This window comes from Tupaia chinensis, unplaced genomic scaffold (genome assembly GCF_000334495.1).
Source record: "Tupaia chinensis unplaced genomic scaffold, TupChi_1.0 Scaffold143651_1, whole genome shotgun sequence".
Taxonomy (NCBI): domain Eukaryota; kingdom Metazoa; phylum Chordata; class Mammalia; order Scandentia; family Tupaiidae; genus Tupaia; species Tupaia belangeri.
In genome coordinates, this window is record NW_006203500.1 from 3,100,533 (window position 1) to 3,124,638 (window position 24,106).

The 24,106-nt window shown below is 56.7% G+C and overlaps 1 protein-coding gene across 2 annotated transcripts in view; it reads left to right on the forward strand.

Moving 5' to 3' along the window:
- The window catches only part of PHF21B (PHD finger protein 21B), a 104,255-nt gene that overhangs the window by 68,486 nt on the left and 11,663 nt on the right, over positions 1-24,106 (forward strand). Inside the window, exons 3-7 of one of the 2 annotated variants that reach the window (XM_006164650.3) lie at positions 6,561-6,653; positions 12,347-12,694; positions 13,030-13,170; positions 22,010-22,061; positions 23,992-24,068. In XM_006164650.3, coding sequence (XP_006164712.1) covers positions 6,561-6,653; positions 12,347-12,694; positions 13,030-13,170; positions 22,010-22,061; positions 23,992-24,068 — 711 coding nt within the window. Of the gene's footprint in view, positions 1-6,560; positions 6,654-8,730; positions 8,821-12,346; positions 12,695-13,029; positions 13,171-22,009; positions 22,062-23,991; positions 24,069-24,106 lie in introns of those variants that run through there. The other variant, XM_006164651.3, reaches the window with a different exon arrangement.

The window sequence follows — 24,106 nt, forward strand, 5'->3', positions numbered from 1 at the left end:
ACCACCCTCCTGCCCTAGAGGGCACCTTCCTGCCTAGCCCTGGTCCAGCCCCCGCATGCAGCCGCAAGCCTGCCCTGTCTGCACCTGCTCAGAGCCTGCATTGGCTCCAGGTCACGCACAGAACAGTGAGCTCCTGAGCATGGTAGGCAGAACCCCAGTGACCTGCTTCTGCCCCCCGCAGGGAGCAAGCCCCTCATGTCCACACTGCTGCCCGTGTCGCCGGGGGAGCAGGCTCCTCTTCTGCTTCTCACACTGCTCTGCGCGAGTGTGTTCTACTCTGACTATGGAGGGGATGGCAAGTCCCCATGTCTCCTCTGAGAGAGGTGGAAACGGGTACTGGAGGGGCCACGTGACTTCCCCAGGTCTGTGAAACAGAAAGGGGCCTATGCCATGATTTGCACTGGCGGGGCCGTCCACCCTGCCCCGTGCACCTGGGATGGACCCTCCTGGGCATGCACTCCCGGCCCTTAGTCCCCGATTCCCCGTGGGGACTCTGACCCTCCCTCCAGGAGCCTCTTGCCCACACCAGGCACTGGCTGGCTCCTGGCCCACCCTGCACTCCTCCTGGTGCAACTGAGGCAACAGGTAAAAGTCAAGTGGCCACAGCTGGTGTCAGAGCCGCCGAGCCCAGTCTGCCCCAGCAAAGCCCGCAGAGCACTTGGAAATCATTATCAGAGGAAGATGTTTCCAAGCGAATTCTGCAAAACCGGACAGCATGGTCTACACTGACACCTGTCTCCTCCACCGCGTCGGACAAGTCTGAGCTGCTCAGGGTTTCCCAGGCAGCCCAAGGACTCAGCTGATGCAGGAAAATCTGGTTATCTTTGACTTTTATGGCCCCTTTTCCTATTAAAATGCTCAGAGCTGTAAACGTAGTCGTAGGACCTCGTTTATCTCCATGTAAGTGCGGCCGTAAACTACCTGGCGCCGTGGAGCGGCCTCTGAGGCGACCGTTTCTGCACTATTGATGAACCCGCAGAGAGCAGAGAGGTCAGCCTTGCCAGAGAACGCGCCTTTCGTGTTAATGAAAGGTTTATGAGGACGTGGAAAACCATGCCTGCGGCGGCGAAGAGAAGCAGATCCGATAGGAGAGTGCCCAGGGGCCAGTTCAGTGCCAGCAGAGGAGGGCGCTGGGACAGCCGGCTCTGCTCTGGGAGGAAGCCCCGTTGGCAACAGGTGTTTTAATGACCTTCTCTCAAAGGAGGGGACTTGGGACTTTGATTCAGAAACAGGGCGTGTTTGGTGTAGAAGGTGCTGGATTCCCATGTGGCTGACTGTGGTTTGAGTCCCAAATGTGGTTTGAAAATCATGCCGGTGCTTATGCGTATGTGCCCAAAATCTCGAGAGGAGAATGGAAGGGAAGGGATTGTGGCGTGGCCGTCTGCCCTGGGGCAAGTTCTCACCCTCGTGCTCTCCCTGGTGAGTGCACATGTCCTATGGCAAAAGCTAAAAAGCGGGAACCAGCAGTTAGTGTAATGGCTATGTCGCTGGACTCCCATGTAGTTGACCGCGGTTCGCGTCCCGGCCCCAGTGGCTTAAAACTGATGCCGGGTGCGTGTGCGTGCATGCCCAAGATCCCGAGAGGAGAATGGAGGAGAAGGGATTGCGGCGTGACCATCCCCCCTGGGGGGTGATTTCTCGCTTTCTGTCTTTCTGTCTCTCTCTCTCTGTCTGGCGAGTGCATGCGCCCTATAGCAAAAACCTCTCCAAAAAAAAAAAAGCTAAAAAAAAAGCTAAAAAGCGAACAGAAAGGAAACGGTGTGTCTTTGGTGCTCGGTGCCATGGGCTGGACCAGGACAAAGCTGGTTCCTCCTGAGGGCCTGGCTCGGGCAACCCTGGGCTCACGGGCCCTCCTACTTGGCGCTCCCTGGAGAGCTGACGGGCACCCAAGTCCCAGACAGTGGTGAACGTGCAGCTATGGGGCTCAGTGGGAGGTGGCAGCATTTTCCTTGGTGGAGCGAGGAGGCAGGCCGGGAAGCGTGTGGTGGGTGGTTTCTCCTACAGGCCTCGGGCACTCCCGGCCCCATGGTGAGGCACGTTTCTTTCTCAATAACTGAGTCCTGTGAACAAGGTTAAAGCAAAGCTGTCTGTCCTTGTCTCGCCGGGGGCCCTGCGACTCCAGCGACCTCTGTTCATCCCCTTCTCTTGGCTGCCCACTCTGTCCCCTCTGTGAGTGTGGGTTCCACAAGTGGAAGGACAGGTGTCACCAGCAGCCCCAGTCAGCAGGGAGGGCCGAGTGCTGACCTGAGACAAAGGCTCAGAACCATTGACGCTGCCCCCCGAGGCACAGACAGCCCAGGAGGTCCCCAGAGGAGAAGCAGCCGGACGAGACAGATGTGTACCCCAGTATGGATGCCCAGAGCCACAGATAGCAGGTGCCCAGCGACAGCTGGAGGTGACATGCAGCACCCCACCCCAGCCAGGGCAGGAGCCACTCCCAGGAGCAGCCCGACCAGAGGGAAGCCCCCAGGACTCACCGCGTCACACTTGCACTCGAGGGCATGGGTGACCTCATCGGGAAGGGACACCCCAGACCTTCCACATGAGCTGGACCCTGCTGGAAGGCCTACCCCTACCCCATGAAGCCTCTGATCTGTTTTCTGTCCCTTCGGTTTACATTATTTTAGAATTTTATATAAATGGCGTCCCTCGATATGAACTTTCGGGAGTCTGGCTCTTATTAGCAATGTTACTTTACGACCTCTGAGTGTCGTATGTATTGGTGGCTCGGCTTTTCATTGCGAGTGCTCGTCACCCTATGGGTAGGCACGGTGTGTCCGTCCGTGTACCCGGTGTGAGCGTTGGGCTGCGCCCGGTTTGGCTGTGACCAGAGGGCTGCGGGAGCACGCGGTCCAGGTCTCTGCAGAACGCGCTTCCGTTCCTCTTGGGTAATGCCTGGGAATTCTCTAGGCATGGAATTGCAGCATCACGGGAAAGGGCGAAACCGGCCAGGGCCAAGTAAATGCCATGGCCGGGGTGGCTGAAGCAAGTCCCGAGGCCGAGAAGTCTAGGGTGCTGGAGACCTCAGTTCCTGTTGAGGGCTTCTCCCTGCTGAATGTCCTCTCACTACGGCCGCCGTGACGAGGGCAGAGGGAGCCGCCCACACCTCTTCTCACAGAGGCACTGAAGAGGGCTCCACCCTCGCGAGCGGGCCACCTCCCAAAGGCCTCATCTGCAGATGCCATCACATCCGGGATTAAGTTCCAGAATAAAAATTGGGGGCCGGGGTCTGCCCATAGTAGTAGATGTATGGCCTTTCTTTCTTTTCTTTTTTTTTTGGAGAGGTTTTCGCTATAGGGCGCGTGCGCTCACCAGAGAGACAGAGAGACAGAAAGTGAGAAATCACCCCCCAGGGGAGATGGCCATGCCACAACCCCTTCTCCTCCATTCTCTTCTCGAGATCTTGGGCACACACACACACATGTGCCCAGCATGAGTTTAAGCCACCGGGTCTGGGACTTGAACCACGGTCAACTACATGGGACTCCAGCGACATAGCCATTATGTCAACTGCTGGTCCCTGTGTCGCCTTGTGAAGAAGCTGCTAAGCTGTCTTCAGGACTGAGTGTGTACCATTTTCTGTCCTTGTCAGCATGGATGAAAGTCCCAGTCGCTCTGGGTTCTAGTCAACACTTGGTCTGGTCAGCGCTTTTCATTCTGAAACAGTAGCGTCTTACTGTGGTCTTAACTTACATTTCCCTTCTAACTGCTGACCTTTACTATCTTTTCATCTGCCTACTTGCCATCAACTTATCTTCTTTAGTGAGGCATCTGTTCACATCGTTTGTTCTTTTTATTGGGTTGTTCCCAGATTACTGCGCTTTGAGAGTTCTTTCATATATTCTGGGTCCATATCTGGTCAGAGAGGTGGTTTGCATATGTCTCTTCCCAGGATGTGGCTTGGTTTTGCTTTTTCCTAAAACTTTCCAACTTTGAGAGTTTCAGTTTTGTTGAAGAATGTCCGGTTTATTAATTTCTGCATCCATGGAGTATGCTTCTGCTGTAACTGCAGAAAAAGAAAAGGGAAAACAAAACAAAACAAAACAGCTTCCCCTCCTACTACCTAACAAAGTTCCAAAGGATTTTCCTTATATTTTCTTCTGAAAGTTCGATAGTTTTAGTCTTTACATTTAGGTCTCTGACCCTTTGTGGGTTATTTGGCGTGTGGGGGTGGTGGTGAGGGGGTGGGGGGAGTGTCTTAGACTGGATCTTTCTGTCAAGATCGTCCAACCTCAGCCTCCCAAGAAGCTGGGGTTGCAGGTGCACATCACTGTGCCTGGCTCTGTTTTCTTTTTATACATGGTATGAGGTATGGTTAGAAGTTCTTTTTTAGTATCTGGTTATCTCCTTGTTCCAACACTATTTGTGAAAACACTCTCTATTTTTCACCAAAGTAATAGCCTTTTCAGCCTTGGCGGATAGTCAGTTGACTGTCTATGTGTGAGTCTTCTGAGGACTCTGTTCTGACCCGTTGATCTGTGTGTACATCTGAATGCCACTATCACTACTGAGTGCCGTGGCTTTGTTAGATTTCGTAGTGTCAAGAGTGTGGGCTCTTCCCTTTGTTTGGTGGTGGTTTTTGTTTGTTTTGCCTACTCAAGGTCCCTGATGATTCTATGTCCATTTTAAAATCATTTTGTCAATTTCTACCCCCAAAAAATTGCTAGGATTTAGACTCAGAGTCATTGAATCTGTAGATCATTTTTGGAGAATTGGCATCTTACCAGTATTGAGCCTTCTGGTCCATGGTTATGGTATATCTCTTTGTTTACTTAGGTGTTTTAAATATTTTTTTCAGTAATATTTGGAAGTTTTCAGTGTACAGGTCTTATACAACTATTTTCAGATTTATCTCTGAGTATTTACTTTTATTTCTTGATGCTTTTGCAAATAACATTTAAATTTCTTCTAATTTTTTAATGTTGGTGGCAAGTATATAGAAATACAATTACTTTTTGTTTGTTTTTCTTGTATCCTACAACCTTGCTAAATTCATTTATGAGTTCTACCTTCTTTTTCTTCATTCATGACAGAGTGCCTGCATGTGAGACAGAGACAGAGTCAGAGGGATAGAGAGAAGAGCACCTTCTGCAGAGTCTGGTCACCTGTATTCTGCTTTCTGCATCTTCTAGCCTATGGGGTCCCCAGCACTCGTGTGCATTACACTGGAGCTGGCCCCTCTAACTTTTTTTTTTTTTTTTTTGCATCAATGAGTTAAGCATGTGATCTTTCTTCCTTGGTGCATTGTTGTACCAAGTTGCACTGACTGATTTTTTTTTTTTGATAGGTTTTTGCTATAGGGTGTGTGCACTCTCCAGAAAGGCAGAGAGGGACAGAGAGACAGAAAGCGAGAAATCACCCCCCAGGGGGGATGGTCACGCCGCAATTCCTTCTCCTCCATTCTCCTCTCGGGATCTTGGGCACGCACGCACACGCGCCTGGCGTGAGTTTAAGCCACTGGGTCCAGGACGTAAACTGCAGTCGACTACATGGGAGTCCAGCGACATAGCCATTACGCTAACTGCTGGTCCCACACTGACTGCTTTTCAAAATGGTGGCACAACCTTGCTTTCCTGGAATAGACCTAACTTGTTCTTGATGTGTTGTCCTTTTCATTATTGTTGGAACTGATCTGCTAACGTTCTGCAGAGAGTTTTTCATCTGAGTTCAGATTCTGGTTTTCACTCCCGCTCTTTGCCAGTGACTGACTGCTGTGAGTAGGGGCTTCCCCGTCAGTCAGGCTCATGGGCCCAGACGTGGGCATGGAGAGCTGTTCCTTCCGCTGGGGCCGTGAGTAGTGATTCCCACAAAGGGAGATGTAAACAGCAGCTGTTCTAGGGTATGCCTTCTACACTCGTGGGGGCCTGGAGTTCTGGGAGGGTCCTCTTCCTTCTACTACCCAACCCCAGGTGCCCACGCTGCCTCTGGCATGGCGTCCCATCATGCACTGGGGATCCCTGCCTTGGGAGCTGGGATTCGGGGACCATGTTGGGTGTACCCAGGCGTCTGTCCCGCTTAGGGGCCCGTTAGGGATATGAGTCAGGGACTGAGAGATATTTCTGCATTCCGACCTATTCACCCCTGTTTTCAGGCTGATCTTGCGGAAATGCTGTGAGGAGAGCAGCTTTATGGCAGCTTTGCGTATTGCCTGGGCCACGGTGGTGCCGGCAGCCAGGTTCTAAGAGGAGGGTTTGGCTGAGGAAATGCCACGATGTCCGCTGCATAGAAACCTCCAGAACCTGCGGAGGTGGCTTGTGCAGATGCAGTGACAGCAGGCGGCCTCACACGCAGCCTTAAGCCAGAGTAGAACCGGTTCCGCAGTTCTGTTTACGTGAAGACCTGAGTTAAGATGGAAGTTGATGTGCAGCAGAGGGGCTGTTTTCTGGGCCATGTTGTTCTTTTCCTAGCTTCCTAAGTGTCTTTGGTGAATACAGATAACTTTCAACAAATCTGGAGCAGACTGGGACGCACCGTGCAGAGCTGCGCCGACCGTCGCTCCACACCACCACTGCCGCACGGGTCCCAGCTCCGTGGGTCTCAGCACCCCCTCTCTCTTGCAGGCTTTGGGATCCATCACTGCAGTGCCTGTCACAGGTCCTCAGGTCAGCTCCTTGCAGAGGTTGGCCGGGCAAGGAGCGGCAGTGCTACCTCAGGTAAGCCGCCTTCGCAGGACCCGGGGTGTCTGTCTGTCTGTGCCCAGCTCCTGAGGTTCTGGCAGGTGCTGAGCTGGGTGGGACCGCGCCCTCTCGGCCCCCCTCGGGCAGCACTGTATTCTCCAGGGGAGACACGTGCACCAGGAATGACTTCCAGACAGCGAGGAGGGTCCCGTTCAGTGGGACGTGACCACGATTGTGCTCTAAATAGAATAAACGAGGCCCGACTGAAACAGAGCAGCGCGTGGCAGGCGTGCTGGCATCATTTCTCGTGCAGTTTGTTTCTGTGCTGGGTCACGATGGAACACTATGTTAACTGCGGGTCATGGTTAAAAGGTGTAAAACCCTGGACCCGGTACTGAGTATTTACTTTTATTTCTTGATGCTTTTGCAAATAACATTTAAATTTCTTCTAATTTTTTAATGTTGGTGGCAAGTATATAGAAATACAATTACTTTTTGTTTGTTTTTCTTGTATCCTACAACCTTGCTAAATTCATTTATGAGTTCTACCTTCTTTTTCTTCATTCATGACAGAGTGCCTGCATGTGAGACAGAGACAGAGTCAGAGGGATAGAGAGAAGAGCACCTTCTGCAGAGTCTGGTCACCTGTATTCTGCTTTCTGCATCTTCTAGCCTATGGGGTCCCCAGCACTCGTGTGCATTACACTGGAGCTGGCCCCTCTAACTTTTTTTTTTTTTTTTTTGCCATCCATGAGTTAAGCATGTGATCTTTGTGATCTTTCTTCCTTGGTGCATTGTTGTACCAAGTTGCACTGACTGATTTTTTTTTTTTGATAGGTTTTTGCTATAGGGTGTGTGCACTCTCCAGAAAGGCAGAGAGGGACAGAGAGACAGAAAGCGAGAAATCACCCCCCAGGGGGGATGGTCACGCCGCAATTCCTTCTCCTCCATTCTCCTCTCGGGATCTTGGGCACGCACGCACACGCGCCTGGCGTGAGTTTAAGCCACTGGGTCCAGGACGTAAACTGCAGTCGACTACATGGGAGTCCAGCGACATAGCCATTACGCTAACTGCTGGTCCCACACTGACTGCTTTTCAAAATGGTGGCACAACCTTGCTTTCCTGGAATAGACCTAACTTGTTCTTGATGTGTTGTCCTTTTCATTATTGTTGGAACTGATCTGCTAACGTTCTGCAGAGAGTTTTTCATCTGAGTTCAGATTCTGGTTTTCACTCCCGCTCTTTGCCAGTGACTGACTGCTGTGAGTAGGGGCTTCCCCGTCAGTCAGGCTCATGGGCCCAGACGTGGGCATGGAGAGCTGTTCCTTCCGCTGGGGCCGTGAGTAGTGATTCCCACAAAGGGAGATGTAAACAGCAGCTGTTCTAGGGTATGCCTTCTACACTCGTGGGGGCCTGGAGTTCTGGGAGGGTCCTCTTCCTTCTACTACCCAACCCCAGGTGCCCACGCTGCCTCTGGCATGGCGTCCCATCATGCACTGGGGATCCCTGCCTTGGGAGCTGGGATTCGGGGACCATGTTGGGTGTACCCAGGCGTCTGTCCCGCTTAGGGGCCCGTTAGGGATATGAGTCAGGGACTGAGAGATATTTCTGCATTCCGACCTATTCACCCCTGTTTTCAGGCTGATCTTGCGGAAATGCTGTGAGGAGAGCAGCTTTATGGCAGCTTTGCGTATTGCCTGGGCCACGGTGGTGCCGGCAGCCAGGTTCTAAGAGGAGGGTTTGGCTGAGGAAATGCCACGATGTCCGCTGCATAGAAACCTCCAGAACCTGCGGAGGTGGCTTGTGCAGATGCAGTGACAGCAGGCGGCCTCACACGCAGCCTTAAGCCAGAGTAGAACCGGTTCCGCAGTTCTGTTTACGTGAAGACCTGAGTTAAGATGGAAGTTGATGTGCAGCAGAGGGGCTGTTTTCTGGGCCATGTTGTTCTTTTCCTAGCTTCCTAAGTGTCTTTGGTGAATACAGATAACTTTCAACAAATCTGGAGCAGACTGGGACGCACCGTGCAGAGCTGCGCCGACCGTCGCTCCACACCACCACTGCCGCACGGGTCCCAGCTCCGTGGGTCTCAGCACCCCCTCTCTCTTGCAGGCTTTGGGATCCATCACTGCAGTGCCTGTCACAGGTCCTCAGGTCAGCTCCTTGCAGAGGTTGGCCGGGCAAGGAGCGGCAGTGCTACCTCAGGTAAGCCGCCTTCGCAGGACCCGGGGTGTCTGTCTGTCTGTGCCCAGCTCCTGAGGTTCTGGCAGGTGCTGAGCTGGGTGGGACCGCGCCCTCTCGGCCCCCCTCGGGCAGCACTGTATTCTCCAGGGGAGACACGTGCACCAGGAATGACTTCCAGACAGCGAGGAGGGTCCCGTTCAGTGGGACGTGACCACGATTGTGCTCTAAATAGAATAAACGAGGCCCGACTGAAACAGAGCAGCGCGTGGCAGGCGTGCTGGCATCATTTCTCGTGCAGTTTGTTTCTGTGCTGGGTCACGATGGAACACTATGTTAACTGCGGGTCATGGTTAAAAGGTGTAAAACCCTGGACCCGGTAACTGATTTCAGGAGGCCACGGACCCTGGGTTCTAGAGTCCCCCAACTTTGGACAAGTCAGCCTGACCTTCGCCTTCCTGGTCCGCGGTCCCTCGCCTGCTAATGTAGGTGCCTACTCTGTCCATCAGCGGCCACGAAGGTCGATGCAGATGACACAAAGCGCCGTAGCCATGCCTGGTGTAGAGCAAAGGCTCGTTTTCAGCCGGCTCCCTGACAACCACGAGCTCAGCCATGATGGGCAGCTGCTGGCTGCCCCTTACCTGGCCTGGGCTGCCACCTGCAGAGACTGGAAGGCTCTTGGCTTCCCTGGGGCTGCTGAGAGGCAGCCGTGCTGGCGCCCTTGCCCATGGCAGCTTTCCCCACAAGCCTTACACGTGCTGGGTCCTACAGGGCCTTGCCCTGCGAGGTTCAGTCAGGTGGGAAGGCAGATTGGGAGACTTCCGAATCTCAGCAGATGTGGCCCTCAGGACACACGGGGTGGTGGGAGCCCTGGAGAGACCTGTTGCATGCCTGGGAGGTAAGGAAGGCTTCCTAGAGGAAGGGTTCTTGAACCTGACTTTGGAGTGGGAGTGTGTTGGAGGTGGAGGTGGAGGGGCCTATGCAGAGTGAGAAGCAGAAGCACGGGTGGTGGGAGGCCAGAGTCGCCATGGCCCTGGGAGAGGGCAGCTGGAGCAGGTAGGGAAGTGGAGGCCAGCAGGGCTTTTCAGTGCTCTCGGGGCCTGGGAGCTGAGCTTCCTGGGTCCGCGGTGGGGAGCCACACGAGGCCTGTGAACGGTGAAGGCAGGAGGGGGCCCTAGGGAGAAGCCTCCAGTTGAGGTCAGTGCTGTTTTTCTTGGAGCTGTCACTCCACGTGCAGCCCTCTCTCCATCCCAGCACACGGGCACACATGTGCACACACACTCACACACATGTGCACACAAGTACTGTCCTCATGTAGCTGCTTACTGGGGCCTCTGCCTCCCTGCCTCCCTCCGCTCACCTGGCTCCTCCCAGGCTCCTGTACCATGTGTTGCTCTTGTTGTCTCCAGCCCCCCTGCCCCACGTCGGGCCCTGCGTGGACATGCTAGCCTCCACATCGGCCAATGGTGGCCAAAGGTGCCCAAGGCTCACCTTGTCCAGCTGCCGTCCAAGGGAGCTTGCGGGGAGGTTGCCATGATGGGTCCCCTTGGGGCCGACCCTACCCAGAGCAAAGAGAGAGAGTGGTGGCCAGGAGGACCCCAGAGTCACGGCCTGGGTCTGCGTACTCCCCTGGCACAGCCAAAAGGCTGTGGGCCCCACACGTGCCTGGGTTGAAGTCTGCATCGTCCTGCTAAAAATGATTTTCCTCCTGGCTCCAGCTCCCCAACCTGGGGAGTGGGTTACGGAGTGGGTTATGGATTGGGTTACGGAGTAATCGCTCCCCTCACCTGGAGAGTGAGTTATGGGGTGGGTTATGGATTGAGTTACGGAGTAAGCGCTCCCCCACCTGGGGAGTGGGTTACAGAGTGGGCGCTCACCCTCCTGGGGAGTGGGTTACAGAGTGGGCACTCACCCTCCTGGGGAGTGGGTTATGGAGTGGGTTATGGATTGGGTTGTGGAGTAAGCGCTCCCCGACCTGGGGAGTGGGTTACGGAGTGGGTTATGGATTGGGTTGTTGAGTAAGCGCTCCCCGACCTGGGGAGTGGGTTATGGAGTGGGTTATGGAGTGGGCGCTCCCCCACCTGGGGAGTGGGTTACAGAGTGGTAGCTGGTTGATGTCAGCCAGCACACACGGGCAGGCCCTGGGTAGCCAGGAGGAGCTAGCAGAACACAGCACAAGGTCCTGACTGGCCCTTGCTCGCGCTCCATCTGTCCCCACACAGCAGCGAACACCGTGCTTCGGCCGCTGCCCATCTGCGGCTGGGGCTGGCAGGGACTGGGAGGGTGCTTTTGGAATTTCTGCGTTCAGCGTTGGTGTTTGTGTTTTGCTGTGACAGCTCACAGCAAACACAGGCCAAATGTCTGACCGCTGGTGCCAAGGACAGAGCAGCGGGCTCACCTGACCCTGGCAGGCCAGTGTGCTGAGACCCACTGTGGTGAGGGATGAGGAGGCCTCTAGAACTGAGGACAAGCTGCATGCCCGGCACTGGCCAGTGGTGGCCCCGTGGTGATCTGTCTATGGTCCTAGAGCCCGGCGGGAGCTGCCCGGACCTCTCCCCCCACGTGCGTTCCTGGAGAAAGGGCAGGGGGTCTGTGGGCATGGGTGGGGCCCACAGTGCTCTGTGGTCCTCACTAATGACGGACGGACTCATGGACACCCTGGGCTCAGGGCCACTGCCCTAATGGTGAGATGACCCAGCCTCGGCTTGCTCTTCTGCTGGACAGGCCGGTGCACCTGCCTGCTGCGGCCACACTGAGGCTCTAGTAGGCCAGGTCCCTGCTCCAAGCCTCCCTCGCCTCTCTTCGGGTGAGACTAGTGTGGTCCTCCTGGGGTTGGCATGACTGCACTGGGCCACAAGGGGTGCTGGGGGCTCGATGCTGTGGTGGCTGTTTTGATGGTGCTGGCATGGATGTGGGTGAGGGGACACCAGTGACAGCCAACAGTCAAGGGCACTGCATTCTCTTCCCTGCCCCCAACCCCAGGTGGGTCCTATCACCCCTGCTGCACCAATGAGGGACCTGGGCCCAAGGACATTCTGTCATGTACCCAAGACCACGTAGGTTCTGGAGGAGCCAGGATTGGCCCCGGCAGCCTGCCCAGAGCCCTGGCATGAACCACCTCTGGTCCTTGCAGCTGCTGGTCTCGTGAGCAGTGACTGCTCCTGAGAGTGGGGGAACTCTGCTGCTCTGGGGTGCAATGTGACCAGAGTCCTCGGAGGGACTGTCCCTATGTGTCCAAGGGCTGTTCCCACAGCCCAACCTGTCCACTTCCTCAGTTGAGCTGGAAGAACTTGATCCCAGAGTGGTTCCTTCTGGCCCCATGGCTGGGCGGTGCCAGCCCAGGACGAGAGGCGGTACCCAGGGAGGCTTCAGAGCCAAGGCCTCCCTGGGGTGAGACTTGGGAGGGTCCCCTGCCCTTGCCGATGCCATCCCCTGCCCTCCCACGTGGGACGCCTCTGAGCCAGGTCTCCGCTTGGGGACGCCCACCCATCGTGCTGGGCTGCCCTGCCTGTGTTTGTTGTCTGACCACACACCTGTGCCTTCCTCCCAGGTTAGGCCAAAGACTCTGATTCCAGACAGCCTCCCCGTCACCCCGGGCCGGGACCGGCCACCCAAGCAACCCCCAGCGTTCCAGAAGGCCACCGTGGTCAGCATCAAGAACCCCAGCCCAGCCCTCCCCACCGCCAACAACACCGTCGGCCATGTGCCGGCTCCCAGCAGCCAGCCCCAGGCTCTATCCGAGCCCGCCATCGCCTCGCCCCTGAGTAGCGCCGGGGTGGCCTACGCCATCATCTCCACCTCCCCTAGCAATGCCACCACCATGACCCCCAGCACCGCCATGTCCATGGTCGGCCATGGCATCAAAGCCCAGCCCCTCCTCATCAGTGCCGACGACAAGGTGAGTGCCGTGGCCTGCCGAAATACCTGCCGGGAAGGCCTGTCCTTGGGCGCCCAGGCTTCCGTCCAAGGGGCCAGGCCTCGGCGGGGTGAATGGCTGGGAGGCGGTGGAGCGGCCAGCTGGGCGAACGGATGACTGAGTGGGTGGGTGTGAACCCATGCTGCTCCCTCCCTGTCGTCTGCACCACCCTTGTCCTTCCCCTTCTGTCACTCTGCCTCCCCCACCCCCGACCTCTCTGGTCCCTCCCGCCCACCCCACACACATGCCTCTCTGGTCCCTCCTGTCTGTCCCCACTGCCGTCTGTCCATCCCACTCACCTGCTGTCTGTCTCCCAGGTCATCATCATTCAGCCTCAAGTGCAGACACAGCCCGAGAGCACGGCAGAGTCGCGGCCACCCACAGAGGAGCCATCTCAGGGAGCTCAGGCCACCAAAAAGAAGAAGGAAGACCGGCCCCCGAGCCAGGAGAACCCCGAGGTGAGTGCCCTTGCTGGAGACTCCGGCCCTGCGCAGGTCGTGGTGCAGCCCAGGGCTGTGAGGAGTCTGTGCTGTGCAGGGGGTAGGGATCACCTCACCTGGGGTGGTCCCAGCAAGTCCCGGGCCCTGCCCCACACACAGGACCCACCCACAGGCCCAGGTCTCAGCCTTTCCACCTCCACTGTGTTGGCCGAGTGGTGGTGTGGAGTGGCGGTCGGCGCAGCTCTGCACGATGTGTCCCAGTCTGCTCCAGACTGCTGGCTCGCAGGGGTGTGGCCGTGGGCAGGTGGTCTGTGTCCTCCACTATACTGGGAATGGCAAGGCCTCCTTCCTCACAGGGTCGGTGAGCAGAGTCCATCCCAGGGACGGTGCCTGGGTCCTATGGTCTCTGCACACTGTCCGAGGTGACCCGGTCCTGGAGATGTCACTGCGGCCTTGGGCTGGCATAGGCAGTGAGGTGGCCCCTGGAGGAGCAGTAGAACTTCCCGGAAGTTGCAGAGCCCTACCTCTGCAGCTGCGTCTGCAGGAGGAGAGGGACTGCTCTCGGCCAAGCCTCACTGATGCGTCGGTGGTCCTGATGGTGGCAGCTGACCACTCGCACCTTCCTGGTGAACTTGGGACAGCAGGCACTGGTCCTTGCATCGCGGCCTGCACCCCAGCCATCCTGGACAAATAGACCCTCTCCCTCCCCTCAGGCCCTTTTTCTAGGCACCTGTCCCCACCTGTTCCCGTCTCCTTGTGGAGTCCTCGTTCATCCTGCAAAGCTCAGTTAGGACACGGTCCCCTCCAGAGATCCTTCCCTACCCCACAAGCCAAAGCAGCCCCTTCAGGCCCCGCAGCTCCAGAGGTTCCCTCTGCCGACATGCGGTGGGCACCTGGCATTTGCTCTCTGCCAGTCTCAGAGCCAAGGGCCGGGGATGCCGAGCTGGGCGGATGTGGTCCTTGCCCGAGACAAGTCCTCTGCTGTGGGCAGGAACAGGCGAGCGTCAAGGGTGGGGGAGCGTTGTAACCTGAGCTGCGGAGGTTGGCACCTCTGTCTCCTCCTGGAAGGACCGAGGAGGGCTGTGCAGAGGGAGCACGGACCCAGAGACCGAGGGGTTGCCTCACGGAGGGCTGGAGGAGGCTGCCAAGGGGAACTTGATTCCTTAGGTCGTGGGGAGCTGTGGCACGTCTGAGAGTGACTTGATTATCGTCCTTTGATATGTCCAAAAGCCCAAGAAAGCCGACTGCACCATGAGGCTGCAGTGGAGACCAAATCTCCTCTGGGCCGGCTCAGCTCCAGGCCGTCGCTTCTAGTTCAAGGCCACATCTGAGCACCGTCTGCAGCCCGGGCTCCCTCGGGCACCCTTGCGTCCGCCCTGGGTGTTTGCTGCACCCTTAGCAGTCAGGACGGCTTTCTGGGTGGATTCTCCTTGTTCTCTCCAAGTACATCTTAGTCGGTTATTGTGCATTTATACAATTAGGATAATTACATCTAACTACATAATTAGTGTAAATACGTGTAATGACTTAAATGGAACTTGCAATTACAACACGTCCTGGTGTAAAAATCCTTATTAAAGTTTCGTTTACAAGAGGGCCAAGAAGAGTCGTGTAGACCTGTGGGCTTGGAACTTGTCAGCGCAGGGTCTGTGTGACAAGCCCTGGGAGCTGATGCAGGGGCCATCCCCAGACACTGCATTGATGAGCCCGTGGGGAGCCAGGGCCACCATGTGGGCAGACTGTGAAGGAGCTCACGCTGGTGTCTGTAAGGCTTGGCCACGGGCTGCAGCCTCGGGCCGTGGTGTGCCCACCTCCCCGCAGTGGGCGTGCACACAGGGTGGGCCGGCTTGGTGGCTGTGTGAGCTGTGCTGACCATGCCCAGGAATGCAGTGGGAAGTGATGTGGGGAAGAATATTCCGGGAGCTCTTGGATCCCAAGGGGATGTGGAGAGTGCAGCAGGGCATGGCAGCCACCCCCCGAGAGAGCTGTTGCTGTCAGCTGGGGAGCTCAGCGCGTCAGGCTCAGCTCACCGCGAGCACCCTGTGCCGGGGCGGTTAGCCGGCCATGCACACAAGGATGCTGCACCCAGGGGTCACGGCTGCCAGAGCCGGGGGCGGGCCCAGGCAGTCTGGCCCGGGACCCGGGGTCTGTGCTGAGCCACCTTGGAAGAGCAGAGGCTGGCTCCGTCTCCAGCCATGCTGAGTAGAGGGGAGCTTGACATCATGAAGAGTCTGGCTGTTCTCCAAGATCTCTCCTGCTTCGCCCACTCACAGTCCTGGGGCCCCAGGCTGGCCTCACCCCGACCAGGGCCCCTGCACTTCTGAGAGATTCCAGAGGGTCAGTGGGTGTGGGACCAGGTGACGGGTTGCTGGGGAGCTCACAGCCCAGCCTTACTTTCCTAAGTTTACCCTGCTTTCTCCTCAGTGTGTCTACTTTCTCACTGCGTGTGTCCCGGTGTCCCACAGGGCCCTTCCCTGACGCTGGGGTGTCCGTAATACATGCTCCTCTCCCTGTGTCGGCTCTCCCTGTGACTGGGTCAAAACCTCCTCGAAGGACCTGCTGCGCCTTCTCTTGTGTGTGGCTGAGACTGGCCTTCCCGTCAGGTCACAGCTGCGGAGGCCAAAGTCTCAAGACCCTGAGCCCAGGCCGCACGCAGGATGCCTGGGCACGCTCCTGTCAGACCCCCGACCCACACAGGTGGCATCATATCCCGTGTTTGGACGTGCAAACCCCAAGCTCAGAGCAGCTGGGCAACTTGCTCAAGGGCACAGAGGAACTTGACAATTTGTGCCCACAGGGTGTCAACCTCAGCATCCCTGTCCTTTCTGCTGTTCCGCAGGTGCCTCCTGGTTTCTGTGATGACAAAGTGACAAGTATGTCAATAAGTAGAAAGTGAGGGCTGGAGAGAAGGTCGAGGCTGGGGCGGACCTGGTGCCGTCCGTGTCTGCGCTCGCGGCCGTCAGGGGCTCTGCAGCTCTGCAGCTCCCCTGGGCTGTCTTACCGTGAGTGTGCCTCTCGAGAGCGGGTGCCCACTCACAGCAGGGCTCGCCACGTCTGTGGCCTCTGCAGCCTGTCATGCCGTCACCACCAGGTGTTGTTGGAGCCCCGAGATGCTGGGGAGGGGAGTAGGGAGCCAAGCTCAGGGACGTGAAGTGACAGTGTCCACTTCAGGCCTTATAAGGACACATGACAACCCCAGTCTGCAAGCTTCCATGTTTCTTGTCCTCTGTCACGTCCTCTCAGTGGCTCTGTGAAGTGGGCAGGGCAGGAATTACATGGTTCATTTAACAGAGAGGCAGACAGGGTGCTTGGTCACAGAGCTGCATGCTGGGCCCAGACCGGACCTCGGCTCCTGGCATTGGACTTGGGACTCTCTGTCCTGTCCCAAGGCCCACGGTCTTCGTTAGGACAGAGCTGTGGCCTTTTCTAAGACCACCCATTATCTGGGCCTCAGGCAGTGTCTGGCTGAGCCTGGCTACCCTGTGGTCAGACACGCCCTGCAGAGGGACAGAGCACAGTTCCAGGTCTGGCCACCTCTGTGGGTAAGACCCGGCCACACGTGCTCCTCCCCTCTACATTGTGCCCTGGCCTTGCCTCTCGCCTGGGCCCCTGTGGGGAAGGCCAGCCAGTCTCCCTGGCCCTCCGTGGGTGCCGCCCTGTCCTTTCACCCTGCAGTGAGAATTATCTTCCTGATATTCTGTGGGTAAGCCCCGGCCACCCGTGCTCCTCCCCTCTACATTGTGCCCTGGCCTTGCCTCTCGCCTGGGCCCCTGTGGGGAAGGCCAGCCAGTCTCCCTGGCCCTCCGTGGGTGCCGCCCTGTCCTTTCACCCTGCAGTGAGAATTATCTTCCTGATATTCAGACATGACCGAGTCTCTCGTCTCCTGGAATCCATCAGAGCACACCCCATCAGGCTGGCTCTGAGTTCTCCCTGGGATGGACCCCTCTACCCAAACCCACAGCAACGGCTGAAGACATTCACAGAGATGCGCAGAAGTAGTCGGGCACTGCCCTGTCCCCGAAGCTCAGCAGTGGGCAGGCCAGCACCCAGGCTGCAGAGCTTCACGTTCAGCATCGGGTGAGGGTGACGGGGAGAGCGTGGGTCCTGGGAGCTCAGGAGGGCAGTGCAACCAGGCCCGCTGGCTTGTCTGGCAGGGGGGCCGGGCCGGGGCCGCTGCCGTACTTGGGAGGTGACTGATGCCAAGGCCACAGCACGCTTGCTTAAGTGGCGAGGAACCAGGAGGAGGAGGAAAAGGGAATCAAGGAGGAAAAGAAGTGGTGCTCCATTCAGGGGCACTCAGAGAGCTGGGGGTGCGGGATGTAGCAGCCGGGAAGGAGGGGCTGCCAGTGGGGCCAAGGGGCTCCAGGTAGGAGGGGCCAGCAGCATCCGCGCCCTGTGGGGCGCAGTCCAGCTTTATGTGCAAAAGGACAGAGTGTCTATGAGCTGGACATCCAGACAAGAAAGCATGTCACTTTACGGGGAAGGAGGCAGGCTGGCTTCGGACTTCCCCAGCACAGCACCCAGCCCGAGTGGAGGAGAGCAACAGCTGCAGACGCTGAAGGAGAGTGAAGGCCAAGGATTTGATATCTAGCCCAGCTGTCCTGCAAGCCTCGAAGCTACAGAATGAAGTTTTAGATCTGCCAACAGCTCAGGAAGTGTTGCTCCCTCGCACCAGTCATGAGATAGGAGGTTCAGCCGCTGTTAGCGGCTGGGGGTACTGGGGAACTTGGGTGCCGGCACTGGGGCGAACCTCAAAGGTATTTGACTGCAGAGTAAAGCTGAACCAGGACAAGACATCACAGAAAAATTTAAATGTCAAATCACCAGTAATATATCAAAGATCCGTCTAAGTAAATTGAGAGGAGGAGGTAAAAAAGGTGAGAAGTGGAGCAAGTCCTTAGGTGGTCTCAGCTGCAGCAGTCGGGACTTGAAATGACTCAAAGGACGAATTGGAAAGTGTTGTTAATGGCACAGATGTAAAACTGGGAAACGGGAAGGAAACCCACGAGCGGCCACAGGGAGCACTGCCGTGACAGTAGGAGAATTCAGCATGACGGCAGGGGGTAAAGTTAATGTGCAGCCATTATCTTCAAAAACACAAACTTACTAGAAGCTTTCTACACAGCCCCATTTACGGTAGCAATAAAAAGATGAAAAACCTGGGAATAAACATAATTAAAATATTCCACACCTATTCAGGGAAAGTTAAAACTCCTGATGACAACAAAACAAACCCAAACCAAATACATACATACATACATACATATATACATACGGCTTACGGGCCAGACAGTGGCGTGGTGGTTATGGCAGCTAGATTGCACGTGGCTGACTGTGTGGTTCAAGTACTGGAGCCAGAGGTTTGAAGAACACGCCAGGCACCAGGCATGTGTGCGTGCATGCCCAGATCCTGAAAGGCGAAATGAAGGAGTTGTGGCGTGACCATCCCTGATGGGGAGCGCTTTCTTGCTTCCCCTTTTTCTCTGATCCCACAAGCAAGTGTGCCTTCTAGCAAATGAAAAACAAAATAAAACATGGTGCTGGCAAGTGGCATGGCGTTTAAGGCACTGGACTCCCACACGTTGGACTTTGATTCGAGTCCTGGACCTGGCGACTTGCTTTCTCACTTTCCCTCTCTCTTTTTCTCTCTGATCAAATAAAAAAAAAAGATAAATAAATAAAATTAAATAAACAGTTATTTTACAACCCGAAAACCCACCATGGTTTGTGATAGGAAAATGTAGTAATATGATGTCATTTTTCCTGACGTTCATTTATAATTTTACTGTTAGCCCGGTAAATATACTGATTGATTCCCTAATTCCTAGAACTAGTTAAGTTGGCTTCTAAATTTCGTGTGAAAAATAAGCAAGAGGGCCAGCCTTGTAGCACAGTAGTTAAGTGCTGGGCATGGAGAGCCGGAGCCCACATGGCTGACTGTGGTTCAAATCCCAGCCCCAGCAACTTGAAAGACACGCCAGTTGCATGTGTGTGCATGCCCGGGAGCCCGAAGGACGGTAAGTGGAGGAAAAAGGATGGAAGCGTGACCACACCCCACTGGGGAGTGCTTTCTCTCCCGCTCTTTCTCTGGAGAGGAAGTGCACCCTCTGGCAGTTTTAAGTCAAAAGCAGTGAGAGCCAAGGAAATTAAACAGGAAAATAGAGATTGAAAACCAAACCCAAACCCGAACCCACAGGCCAGCCAGGGTGGTGGTTGTGGAGCTGGACTCCAGCCCTACCGGACGTTAATGTGCTGTAGAGCCTTGGTAACTGCGGTGCGGCGGTGGTGCGTGTAAGTTGGAAGGAACAAATTAGATGGCTCGGGGAGGGAGGATGTAATATATACATGTATGTATACGTACATGCACACGTACATGTAGGTGATAATTTAATGCATGAGTAAACTGGATCCTTGGATAGTGAAAAGTGGAAGCATGGAATTTTGAATGAGGGATGTTAAGACAAGTGGGTAGCCATATGGAAGAAAAGGAGGCTGCCTTTGACCCCTATACACCAGGGTAAATCCCAAATGGATCAGAAATTCGAATGTACAGAGTGTTGCTACGGTACTAAAACTGAACAGACAAGTTATTTGACAACTCGGTCTCCTGCTGAGATCCGAAACTCCAACCACTGCAGCAGAAAATGGTGACCAGTCCTACTACAAATGCATGTTTTTTGTTTTTTGGGGTTTTTTTTGAGAGGTTTTCGCTATAGGGCGCGTGCGCTCGCCAGACAGACAGAGACATAGAGACAGAAAGCGAGAAATCACCCCCCAGGGGGGATGGTCACGCCGCAATCCCTTCTCCTCCATTCTCCTCTCGGGATCTTGGGCACGCACACACACGCGCCTGGCGTGAGATTTAAGCCACCGGGTCCGAGATGCGAACCGTGGTCGACTATGTGCGAGTCCAGCGACATAGCCATTACGCTAACTGCTGGTTCCCTACAAATGCATGTTTTAATGACATGGAAAAGGCAGGACAGAGACTGTGCCAGCGCGGAGGTCTGTCCAGCCCCGAGGGTGTCATGCGCACAGCGACTTCCTCCTGGGGGCAGAATGGAAGGACAGCCCTTCTCGGCCGCTCCCACCTTGGCCCGGCCACTCCATTGGCACTGATGGTGCTGAGCGTGTGGGCAGCCCGTACCCTGACCTGATGAGACCAGAGGGCCCGTCACCTCTGCTCTTCCTCCCAGCCCACACCCTGGCATAGCCCCGAGGAAGCCCGACGCTCCCACAGAGAGGACTGCGACAGCACTCCTGACCAGGCCTCCAAACCGCCGCGTCATCGGGAGCAGGGAAGGCCGAGGAACGGCCACAGCCCAGAGGAGCCCAGGAGACGGGACGGCTGACTGTCACGTAGGATCCTGGAGGGATCCTAGGACAGAAAAAAGACCTTAGAGGGCTGGTGCCATGGTGGTTAAGACGGCTGGATCCCACATGGCCAACTGTGTGGTTCGAGTCCTGAATCTGGTGGCTTGAAAAAAAAAAAGACATTAGATAAAAACTAAGGCAATATTAAGTATGGGCATTAGTTACTAGTTGCATGTCAATATTGTTTCCTGGGTTGTGACAAACGTATCATAGTTAATATTGGAACTGGTCATGGCAGGGGGGTGGGGGGGGAGCGCCCAAACTCTCTAATCACTCTTGCAATTTCCCTGTCTGCCATCCTAACACTGCTCTCAAATAAACCAGCCAGTCCCAGATGTAAAGCCAGAAGATAAAAATGGAAACCAGGAACATGTATTTGCAGACGAAGAAGTATGCACAGCAGGTGTGTGCTGAGCCCCTCACCAGGGCCAGGTACGGCACTGGGCACGAGTCTCTGCCTTGCTGGTGACTGTTGCAGTCCCAGCAGGTCCCCAAGTCCTCTGGGAGTCTCACTCCAGCAGCCATGGGCTCTTACTGGGCGTATGTGTCACTAGAATGGCTCCTGTCACCGCTGCATGTCACACACTGGGAAAGGGGCTTCTGTGGGAGGTCACACCACGGGTGGGGTCTTGGCTCTCTGAGAGCCCTGTGTGCCACTGCAGAGGGTCAACAGGGAGCCACAAAGTGTGAATGAGCCCTGTGTGTGCGTGATGCCTTTTTATAAAGTCGGAAACGGGTCGGGCTACGTGCTGTCTTGTTTACACATGTGCACCTGCACCACGTGGGAAGGGCCTGGGCCCCTGTGCTGGGACCTGCCTCAGCACACAGCACACACATGCTTGTCCAGGGCCGGCTGGGCTCAGGGCAGGTTTCGGTGTGAGGATCTGTTGAAGGTTGTCCCTTCCTCTCTCTCATGGAAAAAAGAAATAATCTTGGAGAAGAGACGTATGGCTACACGTAGGAGATCACAGGAACGGGGGTGCCCGACCTCGGGGGAAGGGCGGCTGGGAGGGCGGCACGGGAGCAGGGTGGCCGATGGGCGGTGTGGGGTTAGGGCACGGTGGGGGTTCACGGCGCCCAGCTGAGTGTGAACTAAACGTGGGCCATCCGGAAAGTCCTCACGCATCGTCTTGTAGAAGGGCGGCGTGCCTTTCCTGACGACTTAATATGTAACGAAAGGAAGGAGCCAGGAAGGGATCCACGGCCTGGCCGCGTGGCGAGCAGGGATGCTGTTACCCGGCTGCCCCTCCGAAGGGTGTTTATCCGGCATGAGGAGCCCTCCGTCACTTTCAGGAGCTGCTCCGGTTGACTTGTGGACGATCCCTCTGGGGGTCCAGCTTCCCAGTGCTTTTCAGAAGCCAGCCTGGCCTGGGAGCCACGGCCCTGGGGTCCGGGCCCGCCCCTGCCACCGCAGGGGGCTCAGCAGGTGTCTTCGGCATGGCCGAGGGTGCAGGTTGTGCTGACGCTTGTTTTCTTCCCTCAGAAAATCGCCTTCATGGTAGCGCTAGGCCTGGTGACGACGGAGCACTTGGAAGGTAGGGACCACGGTGGGGTGGGTGGCAGGGGGGCAGCGCGCAGCAGCCCGGTAGGTCGGAGGGCGGCCTCCCAGGAGGCCTGCCAGGCGCCAAGGCTGGCCTGCAGAGACAGAGACCCCTCCCTCTGCCGGCCAAGGGCTGCCCAGCCGAGACAGAGACCCCTCCCTCTGCTGGCCTCTGGGACTCGCAGGACCCCCACAGCACTTACTGTCTCTGTGGAGGGACTGGGAGGGGGGGCCCACTTGACGCTGGACGCCACACACGGAGCAGCGAGCAGTGGCCTGGGCTCTCCCACTTGCTGGCTGCTTAAGCGTAGTAACCTCTCTGAGCCTCAGCTTCTCAGTGAAATGGGGTAGCCCTCGCGCTGGCACCGCAGGCACAGTGACTGCCCCCTGTGTCAGACCGGCCTGGCTCAGGTTTGCCACCGGCCATGGCTGTGGAGCTTGTGGGGTGAGCTGATGGGGCAGACAGGGCGGTGCGGGTCTGGAAAAGGGCCGCCGACCTCGCAGGCTCATCAGCCCTGCGTCCGGGCCTAGAAAGCATCAAGACACGCTCCTGCTGCACACGTGGGCAAACAGGCCCGAGACGTTGGCTCACCTGCCCGCAGTCACGTAGCCAAGGAGAGCAGTCAGGCCCAGGACGAAGTCCCGGACCCTCGACTCCCAACCCAGAGCTTTCTCCAGCACACCCTCACCTGTACAGACCTTGAGGAATATGAGAACGCACGCCCAAGGAAGTCTGGGGGCAGAAGGGAGGGCTCGTTTGTGTTCTCTTCTTAAAAGTGAGGGAAAGAAGGAAAGGAACTGAATTCGGGGTGCCTCTGGCGCTAGCAGTCTTTGACCTAAGGTAGAGGTTCTGAGTAACTGATGCCCAGGGGAGGGAGGGGCTGGCTGAGGTCACAGCTTGTGGGGGTCCAGCTGGGTCAGAGCGAGCCTCCCGGGGAGAGAAGGCTTCCTTCCTTCTCTGGGTCTGACTGGGGTGGGAGGGAAGGAACCACCTTCCGGACCTCTGGACTCCTCCTGCCCTGGCCCTGGGGCCGGGAGCTCTCAAGCTCTCCGTGGGGTTGGGCGGTGCTCCCTGAGCTTTCCACCGACCACCTGCACGTGAGCAGAGGAATCAGCTGTCTTCAACTGGCCTTTGAGAGCTGTCCTAGCTCTGGCTTTGGAGCCAGGGAGGCAGTGGGAACCAAAGTCCCGTGTTCAAGTCCCGGCCATGCTGCTCACCAGCTCCCTGCCCACTCTGAGCCTGTCTCCTGCCCTGCAGCAGGAGGGCAGCGGTGCAGCTGTGGGACTGAGGGGAGTGCTTCCCAATACACGGGGCGGCTGCCATGTCATAAATGGTCATCTTGAAAACCTCTCCCCCGAGATCCCCGAAATACTCGCTTCTCAGACCCACAGAGGGTCTGTGGTGGCCAACAGGAGATGCTGAGTAATACTGGGGAGTGAAGAAGAGAAGCCAGACAGCTGCACACAGGGGCAGGTCCCACCCGGCAGTCATAGCAAGAGAGGGGGAGACAGAGACAGAGAGAGACTCGGCCAGCATGCGCGTGCACATTAACGAGCTCCGAGAGGCAGCAGAGCCAGCCCTTGGTGCCGCGGGTAGATGTGCGTGGCTCTCCTGGAGCCGTGGCCTCTGTGGCTCAGCCAGACCAGCATCTCCCTAGTGGGGTCTGCTGTCCCAGGGCCTCAGGAGACAGCCACGGGCCAGATAATGACCCTGTGTTGAGGGTGGGCTCCTGCCAGGTGCCCCCTCACGTGCCGTTCGGCCTGGCCCCCACAGTGTCGCCGTCCAGCCATGGAAGATTCCTGGAGGCAGAGGCCGCAGAGCCTACGGAGCCCACGGGGCTGCGGTGCCCAGGTCTTGGCTTGGACGCTTGCGGGGTTCCCAGGGCAGGGAGGACCCAGTGACCTTTGTGTTCATGCCTTTCCAGAAATCCAGAGCAAGCGGCAGGAGCGGAAGAGACGGAGCACGGCCAACCCCGCCTACAGCGGCCTCCTGGAGACCGAGGTAGGCATCGGTCATCCTTGCTGTGGCGGGGGTGGGTG